This window comes from Apostichopus japonicus, chromosome 15, assembly GCF_037975245.1.
Source record: "Apostichopus japonicus isolate 1M-3 chromosome 15, ASM3797524v1, whole genome shotgun sequence".
Lineage (NCBI taxonomy): Eukaryota > Metazoa > Echinodermata > Holothuroidea > Aspidochirotida > Stichopodidae > Apostichopus > Apostichopus japonicus.
The window spans coordinates 8,965,152-8,988,757 of NC_092575.1; the positions used below are offsets into that span (position 1 = coordinate 8,965,152).

Here is a 23,606-nt window from a genome sequence, read left to right on the forward strand (position 1 = left end):
CTTGATACATTTTGCAGGTTTTCTCCAGCAACTAACATCCAATAAAGAATCCCGCAGCCACCAACAACAAACCAACTCACCAGCCTTGTTCTTGTATGTATTATCATTTAGATTGTTTCTATAATAAATTTATTGGATGTTTAAGTACACATCTTCCAACATAAACAAATAATTTGGATGTTGTATATGCTTTGTTTTCTAGAGAATTTTAAATTAGATATTGATGTCATTTGAAAAGACAGTTTGGTAACTCTTTTCTGTGTTTTTCTATTGCAGTCTTTCCCTAGCCAGCATCCACTGCAACTTTCTTGGCATTCTACCATTTTACAGCCAGCAAACAAACCAACAACCACACCAGCCAGTCTTTTACCACCAGCATTGTGTGTATGTTGTTGTATGTTTGTTTGTTCTATGTCATGTAGTTTAATATGTTAAATCCAATCAACCTTTCTTTTTTTTTGGTTAATAGGTGTAAGACGAAGATGACTACAACAACAATGTTGGTCGTGGTGATGAATGAGGACAGGGACAACGAAGGTCAGCAGTGAACACAACAACAACTACAACAAAAGTTGGTGGTGGACACCACAACAACAACAAAGGTTGGTGGCGGACACAACAAAAACAACAACAAAGGTTGTGGTGATGTGGAGGAGGACAAGGTTGGTTTGTTGTTTGTTTGTTCTATGTTTGTTTGTTCTATGTTTTGTTTGTTTGTTCTATGTTAGTTTCTTCTTTGTTTGTTTGATATGTTTGTTTGTTGTTTGTTTGATGTATGTTTGTTTGTTGTTTAATGCTCAATCCAATAAAGCTTTCTTTTTTTTCTTGTTAGTAAGTTGACTACAACAACAACAGCAACAAAAGTTGGTGGTGAACACAACAACATAAACAACAAGAACAACAAAGGTTGTGGTGCTCGGAGGACGACAAAGGTTGGCAGTGGACACAACAACAAAGAGCTTGTCGAGGAAGACCACAACAAAGTTGTGTTTGTTCCATGTATGTTCAATTTATCATTCATTTTTTTCATGTTTGTTTTTAGTTTGTTTGTTTGTTCTATGTTATGTTTGTTTGTTTGATGTATTTTTGTTTGTTGTTTGTTTGATGTATGTTTGTTTCTTGTGTAATGCCCAATCCAATTAAGCTTTCTTTTTTTTCTTGTTAAAAGGTGTAAGACGAAGTTGACTACAACAACAACAACAGCAACAAAAGTTGGTGGTGGACACAACAACAAAAACAAAAACAACAACAAAGGTTGTGGTAATGCGGAGGACGGCGACAAAGGTTGGCAGTGGACACAACAACAAAGAGCTTGTCCAGGAAGACAACAACAAGGTTGTGTTTGTTCCATGTTTGTTCAATTTATCATTGAATTTTTTTTTCATGTTAGTTTGTTGATTGTTTGTTCTATGTTATGTTTCTTGTTTGTTTGATATGTTTGTTTGTTAGATGTATTTTTGTTTGTTTGTTTTTTAATGCCCAATCCAATTTAAGCTTTCTTTTTTTTCTTGTTAATAGGAGTAAGACCAAGTTGACTACAGCAACAACAACAGCAACAAAAGTTGGTGGTGGACACAACAACAAAAACAACAACAACAACAAAGGTTGTGGTGTTGCGGAGGACGACAAAGGTTGTGTTTGTTCCATGTTTCTTCAATTTATCATTGATTTTTTTTTCATGTTTGTTTTTAGTTTGTTTGTTCTATGTTATGTTTCTTCTTTGTTTGTTTGATATGTTTGTTTGTTTTTTGTTGGATGTATTTTTGTTTGTTGTTTGTTAGATGTATTTTTGTTTGTTGTTTGTTAGATGTATTTTTGTTTGTTAGATGTATTTTTGTTTGTTTGCTGTTTAATGCCCAATCCAATTAAGCTTTTTTTCTTGTTAATAGGTGTAGGATGAAGTTGACTACAACAGCAACAAAAGTTGGTGGTGGACACAACAACAAAAACAACAACAACAACAAAGGTTGTGGTGATGCGAAGGACGACGACAAAGGTTGGCAGTGGACACAACAACAAAGAGCTTGTCGAGGAAGACAACAACAAGGTTGTGTTTGTTCCATGTTTGTTCAATTTATCATTGAATGTTTTTTATGTTTGTTTGTTCTATGTTGGTTTCTTCTTTGTTTGTTTGATATGTTTGTTTGTTGTTTGTTTGTTGTTTGTTTGATGTATGTTTGTTTCTTGTTTAATGCCCAATCCTGGTAAGCTTTCTTTTTTTCTTGTTTATAGGTGTAAGACGATTTTTCTACAACAACAAAAACAGTTGGTCTTGGACACAACAACAAAAACAACAACAACAACAAAGGTTGTGGTGATACGGAGGACGACAAAGGTCGGCAGTGGACACAACAACAAAGAGTTTGTCGAGGAAGACAACAACAAGGTTGTGTTTGTTCCATGTTTGTTCAATTTATCATTGAATTTTTTTTCATGTTTGTTTTTAGTTTGTTTGTTCTATGTTATGTTTCTTCTTTGTTTGTTTGATATGTTTTTTTTTTTTTTGTTGGATGTATTTTTGTTTGTTGTTTGTTAGATGTATTTTTGTTTGTTTGCTGTTTAATGCCCAATCCAATTAAGCTTTTTTTCTTGTTAATAGGTGTAGGACGAAGTTGACTACAACAACAACAACAGCAACAAAAGTTGGTGGTGGACACAACAACAAAAACAACAACAACAACAAAGGTTGTGGTGATGCGGAGGACGACGACAAAGGTTGGCAGTGGACACAACAACAACAGAGCTTGTCGAGGAAGACAACAACAAGGTTGTGTTTGTTCCATGTTTGTTCAATTTATCATGTTTTTTATGTTTGTTTGTTCTATGTTAGTTTCTTCTTTGTTTGTTTGATATGTTTGTTTGTTGTTTGTTTGATGTATGTTTGTTTCTTGTTTAATGCCCAATCCTGTTAAGCTTTCTTTTTTTTTCTTCTTTATAGGTGTAAGACCATTTTTCTACAACAACAACAACAGCAACAACAGTTGGTCTTCGACGCAACAACAAAAACAACAACAACAACAAAGGTTGTGGTGATGCGGAGGACGACAAAGGTTGGCAGTGGACACAACAACAAAGAGGTTGTTGAGGAAGACAACAACAAGGTTGTGTTTGTTCCATGTTTGTTCAATTTATCATTGAATTTTTTTTCATGTTTGTTTTTAGTTTGTTTGTTCTATGTTATGTTTCTTCTTTGTTTGTTTGATATGTTTGTTTGTTGGATGTATTTGTTTGTTGTTTGTTGGATGTATTTGTTTGTTGTTTGTTAGATGTATTTTTGTTGTTTGTTAGATGTATTTTTGTTAGTTTGCTGTTTAATGCCCAATCCAATTAAGCTTTTTTTCTTGTTAATAGGTGTAGGACGAAGTTGACTACAACAACAACAACAGCAACAAAAGTTGGTGGTGGACACAACAACAAAAACAACAACAACAACAAAGGTTGTGGTGATGCGGAGGACGACAAAGGTTGGCAGTGGACGCAACAACAAAGAGCTTGTCGAGGAAGACAACAACAAGGTTGTGTTTGTTCCATGTTTGTTCAATTTATCATTGAATTTTTTTCATGTTTGTTTTTAGTTTGTTTGTTCTATGTTATGTTTCTTCTTTGTTTGTTTGATATGTTTGTTTGTTGGATGTATTTGTTTGTTGTTTGTTGGATGTATTTTTGTTTGTTGTTTGTTAGATGTATTTTTGTTGTTTGTTAGATGTATTTTTGTTAGTTTGCTGTTTAATGCCCAATCCAATTAAGCTTTTTTTCTTGTTAATAGGTGTAGGACGAAGTTGACTACAACAACAACAGCAACAAAAGTTGGTGGTGGACACAACAACAAAAACAACAACAACAACAAAGGTTGTGGTGATGCGGAGGACGACGACAAAGGTTGGCAGTGGACGCAACAACAAAGAGCTTGTCGAGGAAGACAACAACAAGGTTGTGTTTGTTCCATGTTTGTTCAATTTATCATTGAATGTTTTTTATGTTTGTTTGTTCTGTTATGTTTCTTCTTTGTTTGCTTGATATGTTTGTTTGTTGTTTGTTTGATGTATTTTTGTTTGTTGCTTGTTTGATGTATGTTTGTTTCTTGTTTAATGCCCAATCCTGTTAAGCTTTCTTTTTTTTTCTTGTTTATAGGTGTAAGACGATTTTTCTACAACAACAACAACAGCAACAACAGTTGGTCTTGGACACAACAACAAAAACAACAACAACAAAGGTTGTGGTGATGCAAAGGACGACAAAGGTCGGCAGTGGACACAACAACAAAGAGCTTATCGAGGAAGACAACAACAAGGTTGTGTTTGTTTGTTCTATGTAATTTTTTTTTTTTTTTGATATGTTTGTTTGTTACATGTATTTTTGTTTGTTTGTTTGTTGATTAATACTCAATCCAATTAACCTTTCTTTTTTTTCTTGTTCATAGGTGTAGGACGAAGTTGACTACAACAACAACAACAGCAACAAAAGTTGGTGGTTGACACAACAACAAAAACAACAACAACAACAGAGGTTGTGGTGATGCGGAGGAAGACGACAAAGGTTGGCAGTGGACACAACAACAAAGAGCTTGTCGAGGAAGACAACAACAAGGTTGTGTTTGTTCCATGTTTGTTCAATTTACCATTGAATGTTTTTGCATGTTGTTTTTAGTTTGTTTCTTCTATGTTATGTTTCTTTGATTGTTTGATGTATGTTTGTTTGTTTTTTGTTTGATGTATCTTTGTTTGTTGTTTGTTTGATGTATGTTTGTTTGTTTGTTGTTTAATTCCCAATCCAATTAACCTTTCTTTTTTTTCTTGTTAATAGGTCGAAGTTGACTACAACAACAACAACAGCAACAAAAGTTAGTGGTGGACACAAAAACAACAACAACAAAGGTTGTGGTGATGCGGAGGACGACAAAGGTCGGCAGTGGACACAACAACAAAGAGGTTGTCGAGGAAGACAACAACAACAAGGTTGTTTGTTCCATGTTTGTTCAATTTACCATTGAATGTTTATGCATGTTTGTTTTTAGTTTGTTTCTTCTATGTTATGTTTCTTCTTTGTTTGTTTGATGTATGTTTGTTTGTTTGTTGTTTGATGTATTTTGGTTTGTTTTTTGTTTGATGTATGTTTGTTTGTTTGTTGTTTAATTCCCAATCCAATCAACCTTTCTTTTTTTTCTTGTTAATAGGTCGAAGTTGACTACAACAACAACAACAGCAACAAAAGTTGGTGGTGGACACAACAACAAAAACAACAACAACAACAAAGGTTGTGGTGATGCGGAGGACGACGACAAAGGTTGGCAGTGGACACAACAACAAAGAGCTTGTCGAGGAACACAACAACAAGGTTGTGTTTGTTCCATGTTTGTTCAATTTATCATTGAATGTTTTTTATGTTTGTTTGTTCTGTTATGTTTCTTCTTTGTTTGCTTGATATGTTTGTTTGTTGTTTGTTTGATGTATTTTTGTTTGTTGCTTGTTTGATGTATGTTTGTTTCTTGTTTAATGCCCAATCCTGTTAAGCTTTCTTTTTTTTCTTGTTTATAGGTGTAAGACGATTTTTCTACAACAACAACAACAGTTGGTGATGCAGAGGACGACAAAGGTCGGCAGTGGACACAACAACAAAGAGCTTGTCGAGGAAGACAACAACAAGGTTGTGTTTGTTCCATGTTTGTTCAATTTATCATTGAATTTTTTTTCATGTTTGTTTCTAGTTTGTTTGTTCTATGTAATTTTTTTGTTTTTTTTTTGATATGTTTGTTTGTTACATGTATTTTTGTTTGTTTGTTTGTTGATTAATACTCAATCCAATTAACCTTTCTTGTTTTTCTTGTTCATAGGTGTAGGACGAAGTTGACTACAACAACAACAACAGCAACAAAAGTTGGTGGTTGACACAACAACAAAAACAACAACAACAACAGAGGTTGTGGTGATGCGGAGGAAGACGACAAAGGTTGGCAGTGGACACAACAACAAAGAGCTTGTCGAGGAAGACAACAACAAGGTTGTGTTTGTTCCATGTTTGTTCAATTTACCATTGAATGTTTTTGCATGTTGTTTTTAGTTTGTTTCTTCTATGTTATGTTTCTTTGATTGTTTGATGTATGTTTGTTTGTTTTTTGTTTGATGTATCTTTGTTTGTTGTTTGTTTGATGTATGTTTGTTTGTTTGTTGTTTAATTCCCAATCCAATTAACCTTTCTTTTTTTTCTTGTTAATAGGTCGAAGTTGACTACAACAACAACAGCAACAAAAGTTGGTGGTGGACACAAAAACAACAACAACAAAGGTTATGGTGATGCGGAGGACGACAAAGGTCGGCAGTGGACACAACAACAAAGAGCTTGTCGAGGAAGACAACAACAACAAGGTTGTTTGTTCCATGTTTGTTCAATTTACCATTGAATGTTTTTGCATGTTGTTTTTAGTTTGTTTCTTCTATGTTATGTTTCTTTGATTGTTTGATGTATGTTTGTTTGTTTTTTGTTTGATGTATGTTTGTTTGTTGTTTGTTTGATGTATGTTTGTTTGTTTGTTGTTTAATTCCCAATCCAATTAACCTTTCTTTTTGTTCTTGTTAATAGGTCGAAGTTGACTACAACAACAACAACAGCAACAAAAGTTGGTGGTGGACACAACAACAAAAACAACAACAACAAAGGTTGTGGTGATGCGGAGGACGACAAAGGTCGGCAGTGGACACAACAACAAAGAGCTTGTCGAGGAAGACAACAACAAGGTTGTTTGTTCCATGTTTGTTCAATTTATCATTGAATTTTTTTTATGTTTGTTTGTTCTATGTTAGTTTCTTCTTTGATATGTTTGTTTGTTGTTTGTTTGATGTATTTTTGTTTGTTGTTTGTTTGATGTATGTTTGTTTCTTGTTTAATGCCCAATCCTGTTAAGCTTTCTTTTTTTTCTTGTTAATAGGTGAAAGACAAAGTTGACTACAACAATGACAACAGCAACAAAAGTTGGTGGTGGACACAACAACAAAAACAACAACAACAACAGAGGTTGTGGTGATGCGGAGGAAGACGACAAAGGTTGGCAGTGGACACAACAACAAAGAGCTTGTCGAGGAAGACAACAGTTACAAGGTTGTGTTTGTTCCATGTTTGTTCAATTTACCATTGAATGTTTTTGCATGTTTGTTTTTACTTTGTTTCTTCTATGTTATGTTTCTTCTTTGTTTGTTTGATGTATGTTTGTTTGTTTTTTGTTTGATGTATGTTTGTTCGTTGTTTGTTTGATGTATGTTTGTTTGTTTGTTGTTTAATTCCCAATCCAATTAACCTTTCTTTTTTTTCTTGTTAATAGGTCGAAGTTGACTACAACAACAACAACAGCAACAAAAGTTGGTGGTGGACACAACAACAAAAACAACAACAACAAAGGTTGTGGTTCTATGTTATGTTTCTTCTTTGTTTGTTTGATATGTTTGTTTGTTGTTTGTTGGATGTATTTTTGTTTGTTGTGTTAGATGTATTTTTGTTTGTTGTTTGTTAGATGTATTTTTGTTTGTTTGCTGTTTAATGCCCAATCCAATTAAGCTTTTTTTCTTGTTAATAGGTGTAGGACGAAGTTCACTACAACAACAACAACAGCAACAACAGTTGGTCTTGGACACAACAACAAAAACAACAACAACAACAACAAAGGTTGTGGTGATGCGGACGATGACAAAGGTCGGCAGTGGACACAACAACAAAGAGCTTGTCGAGGAAGACAACAACAAGGTTGTGTTTGTTCCATGTTTGTTCAATTTATCATTGAATTTTTTTTCATGTTTGTTTTTAGTTTGTTTGTTCTATGTTAGGTTTCTTCTTTGTTTGTTTGATATGTTTGTTTGTTGGATGTATTTGTTTGTTGTTTGTTGGATGTATTTTTGTTTGTTGTTTGTTAGATGTATTTTTGTTGTTTGTTAGATGTATTTTTTTTAGTTTGCTGTTTAATGCCCAATCCAATTAAGCTTTTTTTCTTGTTAATAGGTGTAGGACGAAGTTGACTACAACAACAACAACAGCAACAAAAGTTGGTGGTGGACACAACAACAAAAACAACAACAACAACAAAGGTTGTGGTGATGCGGAGGACGACGACAAAGGTTGGCAGTGGACACAACAACAAAGAGCTTGTCGAGGAAGACAACAACAAGGTTGTGTTTGTTCCATGTTTGTTCAATTTATCATTGAATGTTTTTTATGTTTGTTTGTTCTATGTTATGTTTCTTCTTTGTTTGCTTGATATGTTTGTTTGTTGTTTGTTTGATGTATTTTTGTTTGTTGCTTGTTTGATGTATGTTTGTTTCTTGTTTAATGCCCAATCCTGTTAAGCTTTCTTTTTTTTTCTTGTTTATAGGTGTAAGACGATTTTTCTACAACAACAACAACAGCAACAACAGTTGGTCTTGGACACAACAACAAAAACAACAACAACAAAGGTTGTGGTGATGCAGAGGACGACAAAGGTCGGCAGTGGACACAACAACAAAGAGCTTGTCGAGGAAGACAACAACAAGGTTGTGTTTGTTCCATGTTTGTTCAATTTACCATTGAATGTTTTTGCATGTTTGTTTTTAGTTTGTTTTTTTCTATGTTATGTTTCTTTGATTGTTTGATGTATGTTTGTTTGTTTTTTGTTTGATGTATGTTTGTTCGTTGTTTGTTTGATGTATGTTTGTTTGTTTGTTGTTTAATTCCCAATCCAATTAACCTTTCTTTTTTTTCTTGTTAATAGGTCGAAGTTGACTACAACAACAACAACAGCAACAAAAGTTGGTGGTGGACACAACAACAAAAACAACAACAACAAGAAAGGTTGTGGTGATGCGGAGGACGACGACAAAGGTCGGCAGTGGACACAACAACAAAGAGGTTGTCGAGGAAGACAACAACAACAAGGTTGTTTGTTCCATGTTTGTTCAATTTATCATTTGAATTTTTTTTAATGTTTGTTTTTAGTTTGTTTGTGCTATGTAATTTTTTTTGTTTGTTTGTTTGATATGTTTGTTTGTTCGATGTATTTTTGTTTGTTTGTTGTTTAATGCTCAATCCAATTAATCCATGTTTGTTCAATTTATCATTGAATTTTTTTTTCATGTTTGTTTTTAGTTTGTTTGTTCTATGTTATGTTTCTTCTTTGTTTGTTTGATATGTTTGTTTGTTGGATGTATTTGTTTGTTGTTTGTTGTTTGTTGGATGTATTTTTGTTTGTTGTTTGTTAGATGTATTTTTGTTGTTTGTTAGATGTATTTTTGTTAGTTTGCTGTTTAATGCCCAATCCAATTAAGCTTTTTTTCTTGTTAATAGGTGTAGGACGAAGTTGACTACAACAACAACAGCAACAAAAGTTGGTGGTGGACACAACAACAAAAACAACAACAACAACAAAGGTTGTGGTGATGCGGAGGACGACGACAAAGGTTGGCAGTGGACACAACAACAAAGAGCTTGTCGAGGAAGACAACAACAAGGTTGTGTTTGTTCCATGTTTGTTCAATTTATCATTGAATGTTTTTTATGTTTGTTTGTTCTATGTTATGTTTCTTCTTTGTTTGCTTGATATGTTTGTTTGTTGTTTGTTTGATGTATATTTGTTTGTTGCTTGTTTGATGTATGTTTGTTTCTTGTTTAATGCCCAATTTGGTCCTGTTAAGCTTTCTTTTTTTTTCTTGTTTATAGGTGTAAGACGATTTTTCTACAACAACAACAACAGCAACAACAGTTGGTGATGCAGAGGACGACAAAGGTTGGCAGTGGTCACAACAACAAAGAGCTTGTCGAGGAAGACAACAACAAGGTTGTGTTTGTTCCATGTTTGTTCAATTTACCATTGAATGTTTTTGCATGTTGTTTTTAGTTTGTTTCTTCTATGTTATGTTTCTTTGATTGTTTGATGTATGTTTGTTTGTTTTTTGTTTGTTTGATGTATGTTTGTTTGTTGTTTGTTTGATGTATGTTTGTTTGTTTGTTGTTTAATTCCCAATCCAATTAACCTTTCTTTTTTTTCTTGTTAATAGGTCGAAGTTGACTACAACAACAACAACAGCAACAAAAGTTGGTGGTGGACACAACAACAAAAACAACAACAACAAGAAAGGTTGTGGTGATGCGAAGGACGACGACAAAGGTCGGCAGTGGACACAACAACAAAGAGCTTGTCGAGGAAGACAACAACAAGGTTGTGTTTGTTCCATGTTTGTTCAATTTATCATTGATTTTTTTTCATGTTTGTTTTTAGTTTGTTTGTTTTATGTTAGTTTCTTCTTTGATTGTTTGATATGTTTGTTTGTTGTTTGTTTGATGTATTTTTGTTTGTTGTTTGTTTGATGTATGTTTGTTTCTTGTTTAATGCCCAATCCTGTTAAGCTTTCTTTTTTTCTTGTTAATAGGTGAAAGACAAAGTTGACTACAACAACGACAACAGCAACAAAAGTTGGTGGTGGACACAACAACAAAAACAACAACAACAACAGAGGTTGTGGTGATGCGGAGGAAGACGACAAACGTTGGCAGTGGACACAACAACAAAGAGCTTGTCGAGGAAGACAACAACAAGGTTGTGTTTGTTCCATGTTTGTTCAATTTACCATTGAATGTTTTTGCCTGTTTGTTTTTAGTTTGTTTCTTCTATGTTATGTTTCTTCTTTGTTTCTTTGATGTATGTTTGTTTGTTTTTTGTTTGATGTATTTTTGTTTGTTGTTTGTTTGATGTATATTTGTTTGTTGTTTAATTCCCAATCCAATTAACCTTTCTTTTTTTTCTTGTTAATAGGTCGAAGTTGACTACAACAACAACAACAGCAACAAAAGTTGGTGGTGGACACAACAACAAAAACAACAACAACAAAGGTTGTGGTGATGCGGAGGACGACGACAAAGGTCGGCAGTGGACACAACAACAAAGAGGTTGTCGAGGAAGACAACAACAACAAGGTTGTTTGTTCCATGTTTGTTCAATTTATCATTTGAATTTTTTTTAATGTTTGTTTTTAGTTTGTTTGTGCTATGTAATTTTTTTTGTTTGTTTGTTTGAAATGTTTGTTTGTTCGATGTATTTTTGTTTGTTTGTTGTTTAATGCTCAATCCAATTAATCCATGTTTGTTCAATTTATCATTGAATTTTTTTTTCATGTTTGTTTTTAGTTTGTTTGTTCTATGTTATGTTTCTTCTTTGTTTGTTTGATATGTTTGTTTGTTGGATGTATTTGTTTGTTGTTTGTTGGATGTATTTTTGTTTGTTGTTTGTTAGATGTATTTTTGTTGTTTGTTAGATGTATTTTTGTTAGTTTGCTGTTTAATGCCCAATCCAATTAAGCTTTTTTTCTTGTTAATAGGTGTAGGACGAAGTTGACTACAACAACAACAGCAACAAAAGTTGGTGGTGGACACAACAACAAAAACAACAACAACAACAAAGGTTGTGGTGATGCGGAGGACGACGACAAAGGTTGGCAGTGGACACAACAACAAAGAGCTTGTCGAGGAAGACAACAACAAGGTTGTGTTTGTTCCATGTTTGTTCAATTTATCATTGAATGTTTTTTATGTTTGTTTGTTCTATGTTATGTTTCTTCTTTGTTTGCTTGATATGTTTGTTTGTTGTTTGTTTGATGTATATTTGTTTGTTGCTTGTTTGATGTATGTTTGTTTCTTGTTTAATGCCCAATTTGGTCCTGTTAAGCTTTCTTTTTTTTTCTTGTTTATAGGTGTAAGACGATTTTTCTACAACAACAACAACAGCAACAACAGTTGGTGATGCAGAGGACGACAAAGGTTGGCAGTGGTCACAACAACAAAGAGCTTGTCGAGGAAGACAACAACAAGGTTGTGTTTGTTCCATGTTTGTTCAATTTACCATTGAATGTTTTTGCATGTTGTTTTTAGTTTGTTTCTTCTATGTTATGTTTCTTTGATTGTTTGATGTATGTTTGTTTGTTTTTTGTTTGTTTGATGTATGTTTGTTTGTTGTTTGTTTGATGTATGTTTGTTTGTTTGTTGTTTAATTCCCAATCCAATTAACCTTTCTTTTTTTTCTTGTTAATAGGTCGAAGTTGACTACAACAACAACAACAGCAACAAAAGTTGGTGGTGGACACAACAACAAAAACAACAACAACAAGAAAGGTTGTGGTGATGCGAAGGACGACGACAAAGGTCGGCAGTGGACACAACAACAAAGAGCTTGTCGAGGAAGACAACAACAAGGTTGTGTTTGTTCCATGTTTGTTCAATTTATCATTGATTTTTTTTCATGTTTGTTTTTAGTTTGTTTGTTTTATGTTAGTTTCTTCTTTGATTGTTTGATATGTTTGTTTGTTGTTTGTTTGATGTATTTTTGTTTGTTGTTTGTTTGATGTATGTTTGTTTCTTGTTTAATGCCCAATCCTGTTAAGCTTTCTTTTTTTCTTGTTAATAGGTGAAAGACAAAGTTGACTACAACAACGACAACAGCAACAAAAGTTGGTGGTGGACACAACAACAAAAACAACAACAACAACAGAGGTTGTGGTGATGCGGAGGAAGACGACAAACGTTGGCAGTGGACACAACAACAAAGAGCTTGTCGAGGAAGACAACAACAAGGTTGTGTTTGTTCCATGTTTGTTCAATTTACCATTGAATGTTTTTGCCTGTTTGTTTTTAGTTTGTTTCTTCTATGTTATGTTTCTTCTTTGTTTCTTTGATGTATGTTTGTTTGTTTTTTGTTTGATGTATTTTTGTTTGTTGTTTGTTTGATGTATATTTGTTTGTTGTTTAATTCCCAATCCAATTAACCTTTCTTTTTTTTCTTGTTAATAGGTCGAAGTTGACTACAACAACAACAACAGCAACAAAAGTTGGTGGTGGACACAACAACAAAAACAACAACAACAAAGGTTGTGGTGATGCGGAGGACGACGACAAAGGTCGGCAGTGGACACAACAACAAAGAGGTTGTCGAGGAAGACAACAACAACAAGGTTGTTTGTTCCATGTTTGTTCAATTTATCATTTGAATTTTTTTTAATGTTTGTTTTTAGTTTGTTTGTGCTATGTAATTTTTTTTGTTTGTTTGTTTGAAATGTTTGTTTGTTCGATGTATTTTTGTTTGTTTGTTGTTTAATGCTCAATCCAATTAATCCATGTTTGTTCAATTTATCATTGAATTTTTTTTTCATGTTTGTTTTTAGTTTGTTTGTTCTATGTTATGTTTCTTCTTTGTTTGTTTGATATGTTTGTTTGTTGGATGTATTTGTTTGTTGTTTGTTGGATGTATTTTTGTTTGTTGTTTGTTAGATGTATTTTTGTTGTTTGTTAGATGTATTTTTGTTAGTTTGCTGTTTAATGCCCAATCCAATTAAGCTTTTTTTCTTGTTAATAGGTGTAGGACGAAGTTGACTACAACAACAACAGCAACAAAAGTTGGTGGTGGACACAACAACAAAAACAACAACAACAACAAAGGTTGTGGTGATGCGGAGGACGACGACAAAGGTTGGCAGTGGACACAACAACAAAGAGCTTGTCGAGGAAGACAACAACAAGGTTGTGTTTGTTCCATGTTTGTTCAATTTATCATTGAATGTTTTTTATGTTTGTTTGTTCTATGTTATGTTTCTTCTTTGTTTGCTTGATATGTTTGTTTGTTGTTTGTTTGATGTATATTTGTTTGTTGCTTGTTTGATGTATGTTTGTTTCTTGTTTAATGCCCAATTTGGTCCTGTTAAGCTTTCTTTTTTTTTCTTGTTTATAGGTGTAAGACGATTTTTCTACAACAACAACAACAGCAACAACAGTTGGTGATGCAGAGGACGACAAAGGTTGGCAGTGGTCACAACAACAAAGAGCTTGTCGAGGAAGACAACAACAAGGTTGTGTTTGTTCCATGTTTGTTCAATTTACCATTGAATGTTTTTGCATGTTGTTTTTAGTTTGTTTCTTCTATGTTATGTTTCTTTGATTGTTTGATGTATGTTTGTTTGTTTTTTGTTTGTTTGATGTATGTTTGTTTGTTGTTTGTTTGATGTATGTTTGTTTGTTTGTTGTTTAATTCCCAATCCAATTAACCTTTCTTTTTTTTCTTGTTAATAGGTCGAAGTTGACTACAACAACAACAACAGCAACAAAAGTTGGTGGTGGACACAACAACAAAAACAACAACAACAAGAAAGGTTGTGGTGATGCGAAGGACGACGACAAAGGTCGGCAGTGGACACAACAACAAAGAGCTTGTCGAGGAAGACAACAACAAGGTTGTGTTTGTTCCATGTTTGTTCAATTTATCATTGATTTTTTTTCATGTTTGTTTTTAGTTTGTTTGTTTTATGTTAGTTTCTTCTTTGATTGTTTGATATGTTTGTTTGTTGTTTGTTTGATGTATTTTTGTTTGTTGTTTGTTTGATGTATGTTTGTTTCTTGTTTAATGCCCAATCCTGTTAAGCTTTCTTTTTTTCTTGTTAATAGGTGAAAGACAAAGTTGACTACAACAACGACAACAGCAACAAAAGTTGGTGGTGGACACAACAACAAAAACAACAACAACAACAGAGGTTGTGGTGATGCGGAGGAAGACGACAAACGTTGGCAGTGGACACAACAACAAAGAGCTTGTCGAGGAAGACAACAACAAGGTTGTGTTTGTTCCATGTTTGTTCAATTTACCATTGAATGTTTTTGCCTGTTTGTTTTTAGTTTGTTTCTTCTATGTTATGTTTCTTCTTTGTTTCTTTGATGTATGTTTGTTTGTTTTTTGTTTGATGTATTTTTGTTTGTTGTTTGTTTGATGTATATTTGTTTGTTGTTTAATTCCCAATCCAATTAACCTTTCTTTTTTTTCTTGTTAATAGGTCGAAGTTGACTACAACAACAACAACAGCAACAAAAGTTGGTGGTGGACACAACAACAAAAACAACAACAACAAAGGTTGTGGTGATGCGGAGGACGACGACAAAGGTCGGCAGTGGACACAACAACAAAGAGGTTGTCGAGGAAGACAACAACAACAAGGTTGTTTGTTCCATGTTTGTTCAATTTATCATTTGAATTTTTTTTAATGTTTGTTTTTAGTTTGTTTGTGCTATGTAATTTTTTTTGTTTGTTTGTTTGAAATGTTTGTTTGTTCGATGTATTTTTGTTTGTTTGTTGTTTAATGCTCAATCCAATTAATCCATGTTTGTTCAATTTATCATTGAATTTTTTTTTCATGTTTGTTTTTAGTTTGTTTGTTCTATGTTATGTTTCTTCTTTGTTTGTTTGATATGTTTGTTTGTTGGATGTATTTGTTTGTTGTTTGTTGGATGTATTTTTGTTTGTTGTTTGTTAGATGTATTTTTGTTGTTTGTTAGATGTATTTTTGTTAGTTTGCTGTTTAATGCCCAATCCAATTAAGCTTTTTTTCTTGTTAATAGGTGTAGGACGAAGTTGACTACAACAACAACAGCAACAAAAGTTGGTGGTGGACACAACAACAAAAACAACAACAACAACAAAGGTTGTGGTGATGCGGAGGACGACGACAAAAGTTGGCAGTGGACACAACAACAAAGAGCTTGTCGAGGAAGACAACAACAAGGTTGTGTTTGTTCCATGTTTGTTCAATTTATCATTGAATGTTTTTTATGTTTGTTTGTTCTATGTTATGTTTCTTCTTTGTTTGCTTGATATGTTTGTTTGTTGTTTGTTTGATGTATATTTGTTTGTTGCTTGTTTGATGTATGTTTGTTTCTTGTTTAATGCCCAATTTGGTCCTGTTAAGCTTTCTTTTTTTTTCTTGTTTATAGGTGTAAGACGATTTTTCTACAACAACAACAACAGCAACAACAGTTGGTGATGCAGAGGACGACAAAGGTTGGCAGTGGTCACAACAACAAAGAGCTTGTCGAGGAAGACAACAACAAGGTTGTGTTTGTTCCATGTTTGTTCAATTTACCATTGAATGTTTTTGCATGTTGTTTTTAGTTTGTTTCTTCTATGTTATGTTTCTTTGATTGTTTGATGTATGTTTGTTTGTTTTTTGTTTGATGTATGTTTGTTTGTTGTTTGTTTGATGTATGTTTGTTTGTTTGTTGTTTAATTCCCAATCCAATTAACCTTTCTTTTTTTTCTTGTTAATAGGTCGAAGTTGACTACAACAACAACAACAGCAACAAAAGTTGGTGGTGGACACAACAACAAAAACAACAACAACAAGAAAGGTTGTGGTGATGCGAAGGACGACGACAAAGGTCGGCAGTGGACACAACAACAAAGAGCTTGTCGAGGAAGACAACAACAACAAGGTTGTGTTTGTTCCATGTTTGTTCAATTTATCATTGATTTTTTTTCATGTTTGTTTTTAGTTTGTTTGTTTTATGTTAGTTTCTTCTTTGATTGTTTGATATGTTTGTTTGTTGTTTGTTTGATGTATTTTTGTTTGTTGTTTGTTTGATGTATGTTTGTTTCTTGTTTAATGCCCAATCCTGTTAAGCTTTCTTTTTTTCTTGTTAATAGGTGAAAGACAAAGTTGACTACAACAACGACAACAGCAACAAAAGTTGGTGGTGGACACAACAACAAAAACAACAACAACAACAGAGGTTGTGGTGATGCGGAGGAAGACGACAAACGTTGGCAGTGGACACAACAACAAAGAGCTTGTCGAGGAAGACAACAACAAGGTTGTGTTTGTTCCATGTTTGTTCAATTTACCATTGAATGTTTTTGCCTGTTTGTTTTTAGTTTGTTTCTTCTATGTTATGTTTCTTCTTTGTTTCTTTGATGTATGTTTGTTTGTTTTTTGTTTGATGTATTTTTGTTCGTTGTTTGTTTGATGTATATTTGTTTGTTGTTTAATTCCCAATCCAATTAACCTTTCTTTTTTTTCTTGTTAATAGGTCGAAGTTGACTACAACAACAACAACAGCAACAAAAGTTGGTGGTGGACACAACAACAAAAACAACAACAACAAAGGTTGTGGTGATGCGGAGGACGACGACAAAGGTCGGCAGTGGACACAACAACAAAGAGGTTGTCGAGGAAGACAACAACAACAAGGTTGTTTGTTCCATGTTTGTTCAATTTATCATTTGAATTTTTTTTAATGTTTGTTTTTAGTTTGTTTGTGCTATGTAATTTTTTTTGTTTGTTTGTTTGAAATGTTTGTTTGTTCGATGTATTTTTGTTTGTTTGTTGTTTAATGCTCAATCCAATTAATCCATGTTTGTTCAATTTATCATTGAATTTTTGTTTCATGTTTGTTTTTAGTTTGTTTGTTCTATGTTATGTTTCTTCTTTGTTTGTTTGATATGTTTGTTTGTTGGATGTATTTGTTTGTTGTTTGTTGGATGTATTTTTGTTTGTTGTTTGTTAGATGTATTTTTGTTGTTTGTTAGATGTATTTTTGTTAGTTTGCTGTTTAATGCCCAATCCAATTAAGCTTTTTTTCTTGTTAATAGGTGTAGGACGAAGTTGACTACAACAACAACAGCAACAAAAGTTGGTGGTGGACACAACAACAAAAACAACAACAACAACAAAGGTTGTGGTGATGCGGAGGACGACGACAAAGGTTGGCAGTGGACACAACAACAAAGAGCTTGTCGAGGAAGACAACAACAAGGTTGTGTTTGTTCCATGTTTGTTCAATTTATCATTGAATGTTTTTTATGTTTGTTTGTTCTATGTTATGTTTCTTCTTTGTTTGCTTGATATGTTTGTTTGTTGTTTGTTTGATGTATATTTGTTTGTTGCTTGTTTGATGTATGTTTGTTTCTTGTTTAATGCCCAATTTGGTCCTGTTAAGCTTTCTTTTTTTTTCTTGTTTATAGGTGTAAGACGATTTTTCTACAACAACAACAACAGCAACAACAGTTGGTGATGCAGAGGACGACAAAGGTTGGCAGTGGTCACAACAACAAAGAGCTTGTCGAGGAAGACAACAACAAGGTTGTGTTTGTTCCATGTTTGTTCAATTTACCAATTGTTCAAGTTGGTGGTGGACACAACAACAAAAACAACAACAACAAGAAAGGTTGTGGTGATGCGAAGGACGACGACAAAGGTCGGCAGTGGACACAACAACAAAGAGCTTGTCGAGGAAGACAACAACAAGGTTGTGTTTGTTCCATGTTTGTTCAATTTATCATTGATTTTTTTTCATGTTTGTTTATAGTTTGTTTGTTCTATGTTAGTTTCTTCTTTGATTGTTTGATATGTTTGTTTGTTTGTTGTTTGTTTGATGTATTTTTGTTTGTTGTTTGTTTGATGTATGTTTGTTTCTTGTTTAATGCCCAATCCTGTTAAGCTTTCTTTTTTTCTTGTTAATAGGTGAAAGACAAAGTTGACTACAACAACGACAACAGCAACAAAAGTTGGTGGTGGACACAACAACAAAAACAACAACAACAACAGAGGTTGTGGTGATGCGGAGGAAGACGACAAAGGTTGGCAGTGGACACAACAACAAAGAGCTTGTCGAGGAAGACAACAACAAGGTTGTGTTTGTTCCATGTTTGTTCAATTTACCATTGAATGTTTTTGCCTGTTTGTTTTTAGTTTGTTTCTTCTATGTTATGTTTCTTCTTTGTTTCTTTGATGTATGTTTGTTTGTTTTTTGTTTGATGTATTTTTGTTTGTTGTTTGTTTGATGTATATTTGTTTGTTGTTTAATTCCCAATCCAATTAACCTTTCTTTTTTTTCTTGTTAATAGGTCGAAGTTGACTACAACAACAACAACAGCAACAAAAGTTGGTGGTGGACACAACAACAAAAACAACAACAAAGGTTGTGGTGATGCGGAGGACGACGACAAAGGTTGGGAGTGGACACAACAACAAAGAGCTTGTCGAGGAAGACAACAACAAGGTTGTGTTTGTTCCATGTTTGTTCAATTTATCATTGAATGTTTTTTATGTTTGTTTGTTCTATGTTAGTTTCTTCTTTGTTTGCTTGATATGTTTGTTTGTTGTTTGTTTGATGTATTTTTGTTTGTTGCTTGTTTGATGTATGTTTGTTTCTTGTTTAATGCCCAATCCTGTTAAGCTTTCTTTTTTTTTCTTGTTTATAGGGGTATAAGACGATTTTTCTACAACAACAACAACAGCAACAAAAGTTGGTCTTGGACACAACAACAAAAACAACAACAACAACAGGGGTTGTGGTGATGCGGAGGAAGACGACAAAGGTTGGCAGTGGACACAACAACAAAGAGCTTGTCGAGGAAGACAACAACAAGGTTGTGTTTGTTCCATGTTTGTTCAATTTACCATTGAATGTTTTTGCATGTTTGTTTTTAGTTTGTTTCTTCTATGTTATGTTTCTTCTTTGTTTGTTTGATGTATGTTTGTTTGTTTTTTGTTTGATGTATTTTGGTTTGTTGCTTGTTTGATGTATGTTTGTTTCTTGTTTAATGCCCAATCCTGTTAAGCTTTCTTTTTTTTTCTTGTTTATAGGTGTAAGACGATTTTTCTACAACAACAACAACAGCAACAAAAGTTGGTCTTGGACACAACAACAAAAACAACAACAACAGCAGGGGTTGTGGTGATGCGGAGGAAGACGACAAAGGTTGGCAGTGGACACAACAACAAAGAGCTTGTCGAGGAAGACAACAACAAGGTTGTGTTTGTTCCATGTTTGTTCAATTTACCAGAATGTTTTTGCATGTTTGTTTTTAGTTTGTTTTTTTCTATGTTATGTTTCTTTGATTGTTTGATGTATGTTTGTTTGTTTTTTGTTTGATGTATGTTTGTTCGTTGTTTGTTTGATGTATGTTTGTTTGTTTGTTGTTTAATTCCCAATCCAATTAACCTTTCTTTTTTTTCTTGTTAATAGGTCGAAGTTGACTACAACAACAACAACAGCAACAAAAGTTGGTGGTGGACACAACAACAAAAACAACAACAACAAAGGTTGTGGTGATGCGGAGGACGACGACAAAGGTCGGCAGTGGACACAACAACAAAGAGGTTGTCGAGGAAGACAACAACAACAAGGTTGTTTGTTCCATGTTTGTTCAATTTATCATTGGAATTTTTTTTAATGTTTGTTTTTAGTTTGTTTGTGCTATGTAATTTTTTTTGTTTGTTTGTTTGAAATGTTTGTTTGTTCGATGTATTTTTGTTTGTTTGTTGTTTAATGCTCAATCCAATTAAGCTTTCTTTTTTTTCTTGTTAATAGGTGTAAGACGAAATTGACTACGGCAACAACAACAGCAACAAAAGTTGGTGGTGGACACAACAACAAAAACAACAACAACAACAACAAAGGTTGTGGTGATGCGGAGGAAGACGACAAAGGTTGGCAGTGGACACAACAACAAAGAGCTTGTCGAGGAAGACAACAACAAGGTTGTGTTTGTTCCATGTTTGTTCAATTTACCATTGAATGTTTTTTGCATGTTTGTTTTTAGTTTGTTTCTTCTATGTTATGTTTCTTCTTTGTTTGTTTGATGTATGTTTGTTTGTTTTTTGTTTGATGTATTTTGGTTTGTTTTTTGTTTGATGTATGTTTGTTTGTTTGTTGTTTAATTCCCAATTCAATCAACCTTTCTTTTTTTTCTTGTTAATAGGTCGAAGTTGACTACAACAACAACAACAGCAACAAAAGTTGGTGGTGGACACAACAACAAAAACAACAACAACAACAAAGGTTGTGGTGATGCGGAGGACGACGACAAAGGTTGGCAGTGGACACAACAACAAAGAGCTTGTCGAGGAAGACAACAACAAGGTTGTGTTTGTTCCATGTTTGTTCAATTTATCATTGAATGTTTTTTATGTTTGTTTGTTCTATGTTATGTTTCTTCTTTGTTTGCTTGATATGTTTGTTTGTTGTTTGTTTGATGTATTTTTGTTTGTTGCTTGTTTGATGTATGTTTGTTTCTTGTTTAATGCCCAATCCTGTTAAGCTTTCTTTTTTTTTCTTGTTTATAGGTGTAAGACGATTTTTCTACAACAACAACAACAGCAACAACAGTTGGTGATGCAGAGGACGACAACAACAAGAAAGGTTGTGGTGATGCGAAGGACGACGACAAAGGTCGGCAGTGGACACAACAACAAAGAGCTTGTCGAGGAAGACAACAACAAGGTTGTGTTTGTTCCATGTTTGTTCAATTTATCATTGATTTTTTTTCATGTTTGTTTTTAGTTTGTTTGTTCTATGTTAGTTTCTTCTTTGATTGTTTGATATGTTTGTTTGTTTGTTGTTTGTTTGATGTATTTTTGTTTGTTGTTTGTTTGATGTATGTTTGTTTCTTGTTTAATGCCCAATCCTGTTAAGCTTTCTTTTTTTCTTGTTAATAGGTGAAAGACAAAGTTGACTACAACAACGACAACAGCAACAAAAGTTGGTGGTGGACACAACAACAAAAACAACAACAACAACAACAACAAGGTTGTTTGTTCCATGTTTGTTCAATTTACCATTGAATGTTTTTTGCATGTTTGTTTTTAGTTTGTTTCTTCTATGTTATGTTTCTTCTTTGTTTATTTGATGTATGTTTGTTTTGTTTTTTGTTTGATGTATTTTGGTTTGTTTTTTGTTTGATGTATGTTTGTTTGTTTGTTGTTTAAATTCCCAATTCAATCAACCTTTCTTTTTTTTCTTGTTAATAGGTCGAAGTTGACTACAACAACAACAACAGCAACAAAAGTTGGTGGTGGACACAACAACAAAAACAACAAGAACAAAGGTTGTGATTATGCGGAGGACGACGACAAAGGTCGGCAGTGGACACAACAACAAAGAGCTCGTCGAGGAAGACAACAACAAAGTTGTGTTTGTTCCATGTTTGTTCAATTTATCATTGATTTTTTTTTCATGTTTGTTTTTAGTTTGTTTGTTCTATAATAGTTTCTTCTTTGTTTGTTTGATATGTTTGTTTGTTGTTTGTTGGATGTATTTTTTGTTTGTTGTGTTAGATGTATTTTTGTTTGTTTGCTGTTTAATGCCCAATCCAATTAAGCTTTTTTTCTTGTTAATAGGTGTAGGACGAAGTTGACTACAACAACAACAACAGCAACAAAAGTTGGTGGTGGACACAACAACAAAAACAACAACAACAACAAAGGTTGTGGTGTTTCTTCCTTGTTTGTTTGATATGTTTGTTTGTTGTTTGTTTGATGTATGTTTGTTTCTTGTTTAATGCCCAATCCTGTTAAACTTTCTTTTTTTTTCTTGTTTATAGGTGTAAGACGATTTTTCTACAACAACAACAACAACAGCAACAACAGTTGGTCTTGGACACAACAACAAAAACAACAACAACAACAACAACAAAGGTTGTGGTGATGCGGACGACGACAAAGGTCGGCAGTGGACACAACAACAAAGAGCTTGTCGAGGAAGACAACAACAAGGTTGTGTTTGTTCCATGTTTGTTCAATTTATCATTGAATTTTTTTTCATGTTTGTTTTTAGTTTGTTTGTTCTATGTTATGTTTCTTCTTTGTTTGTTTGATATGTTTGTTTGTTGGATGTATTTGTTTGTTGTTTGTTGGATGTATTTGTTTGTTGTTTGTTAGATGTATTTTTGTTGTTTGTTAGATGTATTTTTGTTAGTTTGCTGTTTAATGCCCAATCCAATTAAGCTTTTTTTCTTGTTAATAGGTGTAGGACGAAGTTGACTACAACAACAACAACAGCAACAAAAGTTGGTGGTGGACACAACAACAAAAACAACAACAACAACAACAACAAAGGTTGTGGTGATGCGGAGGACGACAAAGGTTGGCAGTGGACGCAACAACAAAGAGCTTGTCGAGGAAGACAACAACAACAAGGTTGTGTTTGTTCCATGTTTGTTCAATTTATCATTGAATGTTTTTTATGTTTGTTTGTTCTATGTTAGTTTGTTCTTTGTTTGTTTGTTTGTTTGATATATTTTTGTTTGTTGTTTGTTTGATGTATCTTTGTTTCTTGTTTAATGCCCAATCCTGTTAAACTTTCTTTTTTTTTCTTGTTTATAGGTGTAAGACGATTTTTCTACAACAACAACAACAGCAACAAAAGTTGGTCTTGGACACAACAACAACAAAGGTTGTGGTGATGCGGAGGACGACGACAACGTCGATGTCGAGGAGGACCACAACAACGTCCAATGTTTGTTGTCCGTTTATCATGTTTCATGTCAAATCCAATCAAGCTTTTTTTCTTTTGAGGACCTCCGAGGGAGTTGATTGTAATTTTTGTATTGTGATAATATATTTTTGGAAAAGTAAATCTTTGCTGTTCTTTCATTTTGCGTCTACTTTCAACTCTATAGATTTCGACTCTAATTTCTAATCTCTCCCGAATCCTCAAATTGTAATGTTTACAAAGGGTAAAGTATCCCTATATTGGGATTTTGAAAAGCAGATTTGGATTCGGAATCGGAGTTCTGTTTTCTCAGATTCCGAATCAACATTTTCGGTGCCCCTCAACTGCTAAAAAAAGACAGATCCAAATCTGCTTTTCCAAATCCCAATATAAGGATACATTACAATTTGAGGTCGGTAGAAAACCTAATAACATCAATTTCCTGGTCAGAAATGGTTTTTGGTTTCATGATGTTCCCAAACCTGTGTTTCCCAAACCCAAAATTGTGTTTCCAAGAAAGATGAAGATGAAATTAAAAGATGAAATTTAACAAAAGCAGTCTCATCCTTAAG

General features: G+C 33.6%; 1 protein-coding gene across 12 annotated transcripts in view; it reads left to right on the forward strand.

Moving 5' to 3' along the window:
• Positions 1-23,178, forward strand: part of LOC139980539 (uncharacterized) — an 89,576-nt gene extending 66,398 nt beyond the window's left edge. The window contains exons 2-10 of one of the 12 annotated variants that reach the window (XR_011797584.1): positions 18-93; positions 277-384; positions 470-662; positions 4,132-4,240; positions 4,537-4,955; positions 6,732-6,922; positions 7,984-8,435; positions 8,812-8,841; positions 10,124-11,794. Coding sequence is in view for 2 of the 12 variants with exons in the window: in XM_071992250.1 (XP_071848351.1) it covers positions 517-662; positions 2,600-2,767; positions 2,939-3,101; positions 3,352-3,357 (483 nt within the window). In the remaining 10 variants the exon portion in view is untranslated. The other 11 variants (XR_011797576.1, XR_011797577.1, XR_011797581.1 and 8 more) reach the window with 11 other exon arrangements.
• The last annotated feature ends 428 nt before the right edge of the window (positions 23,179-23,606 follow it).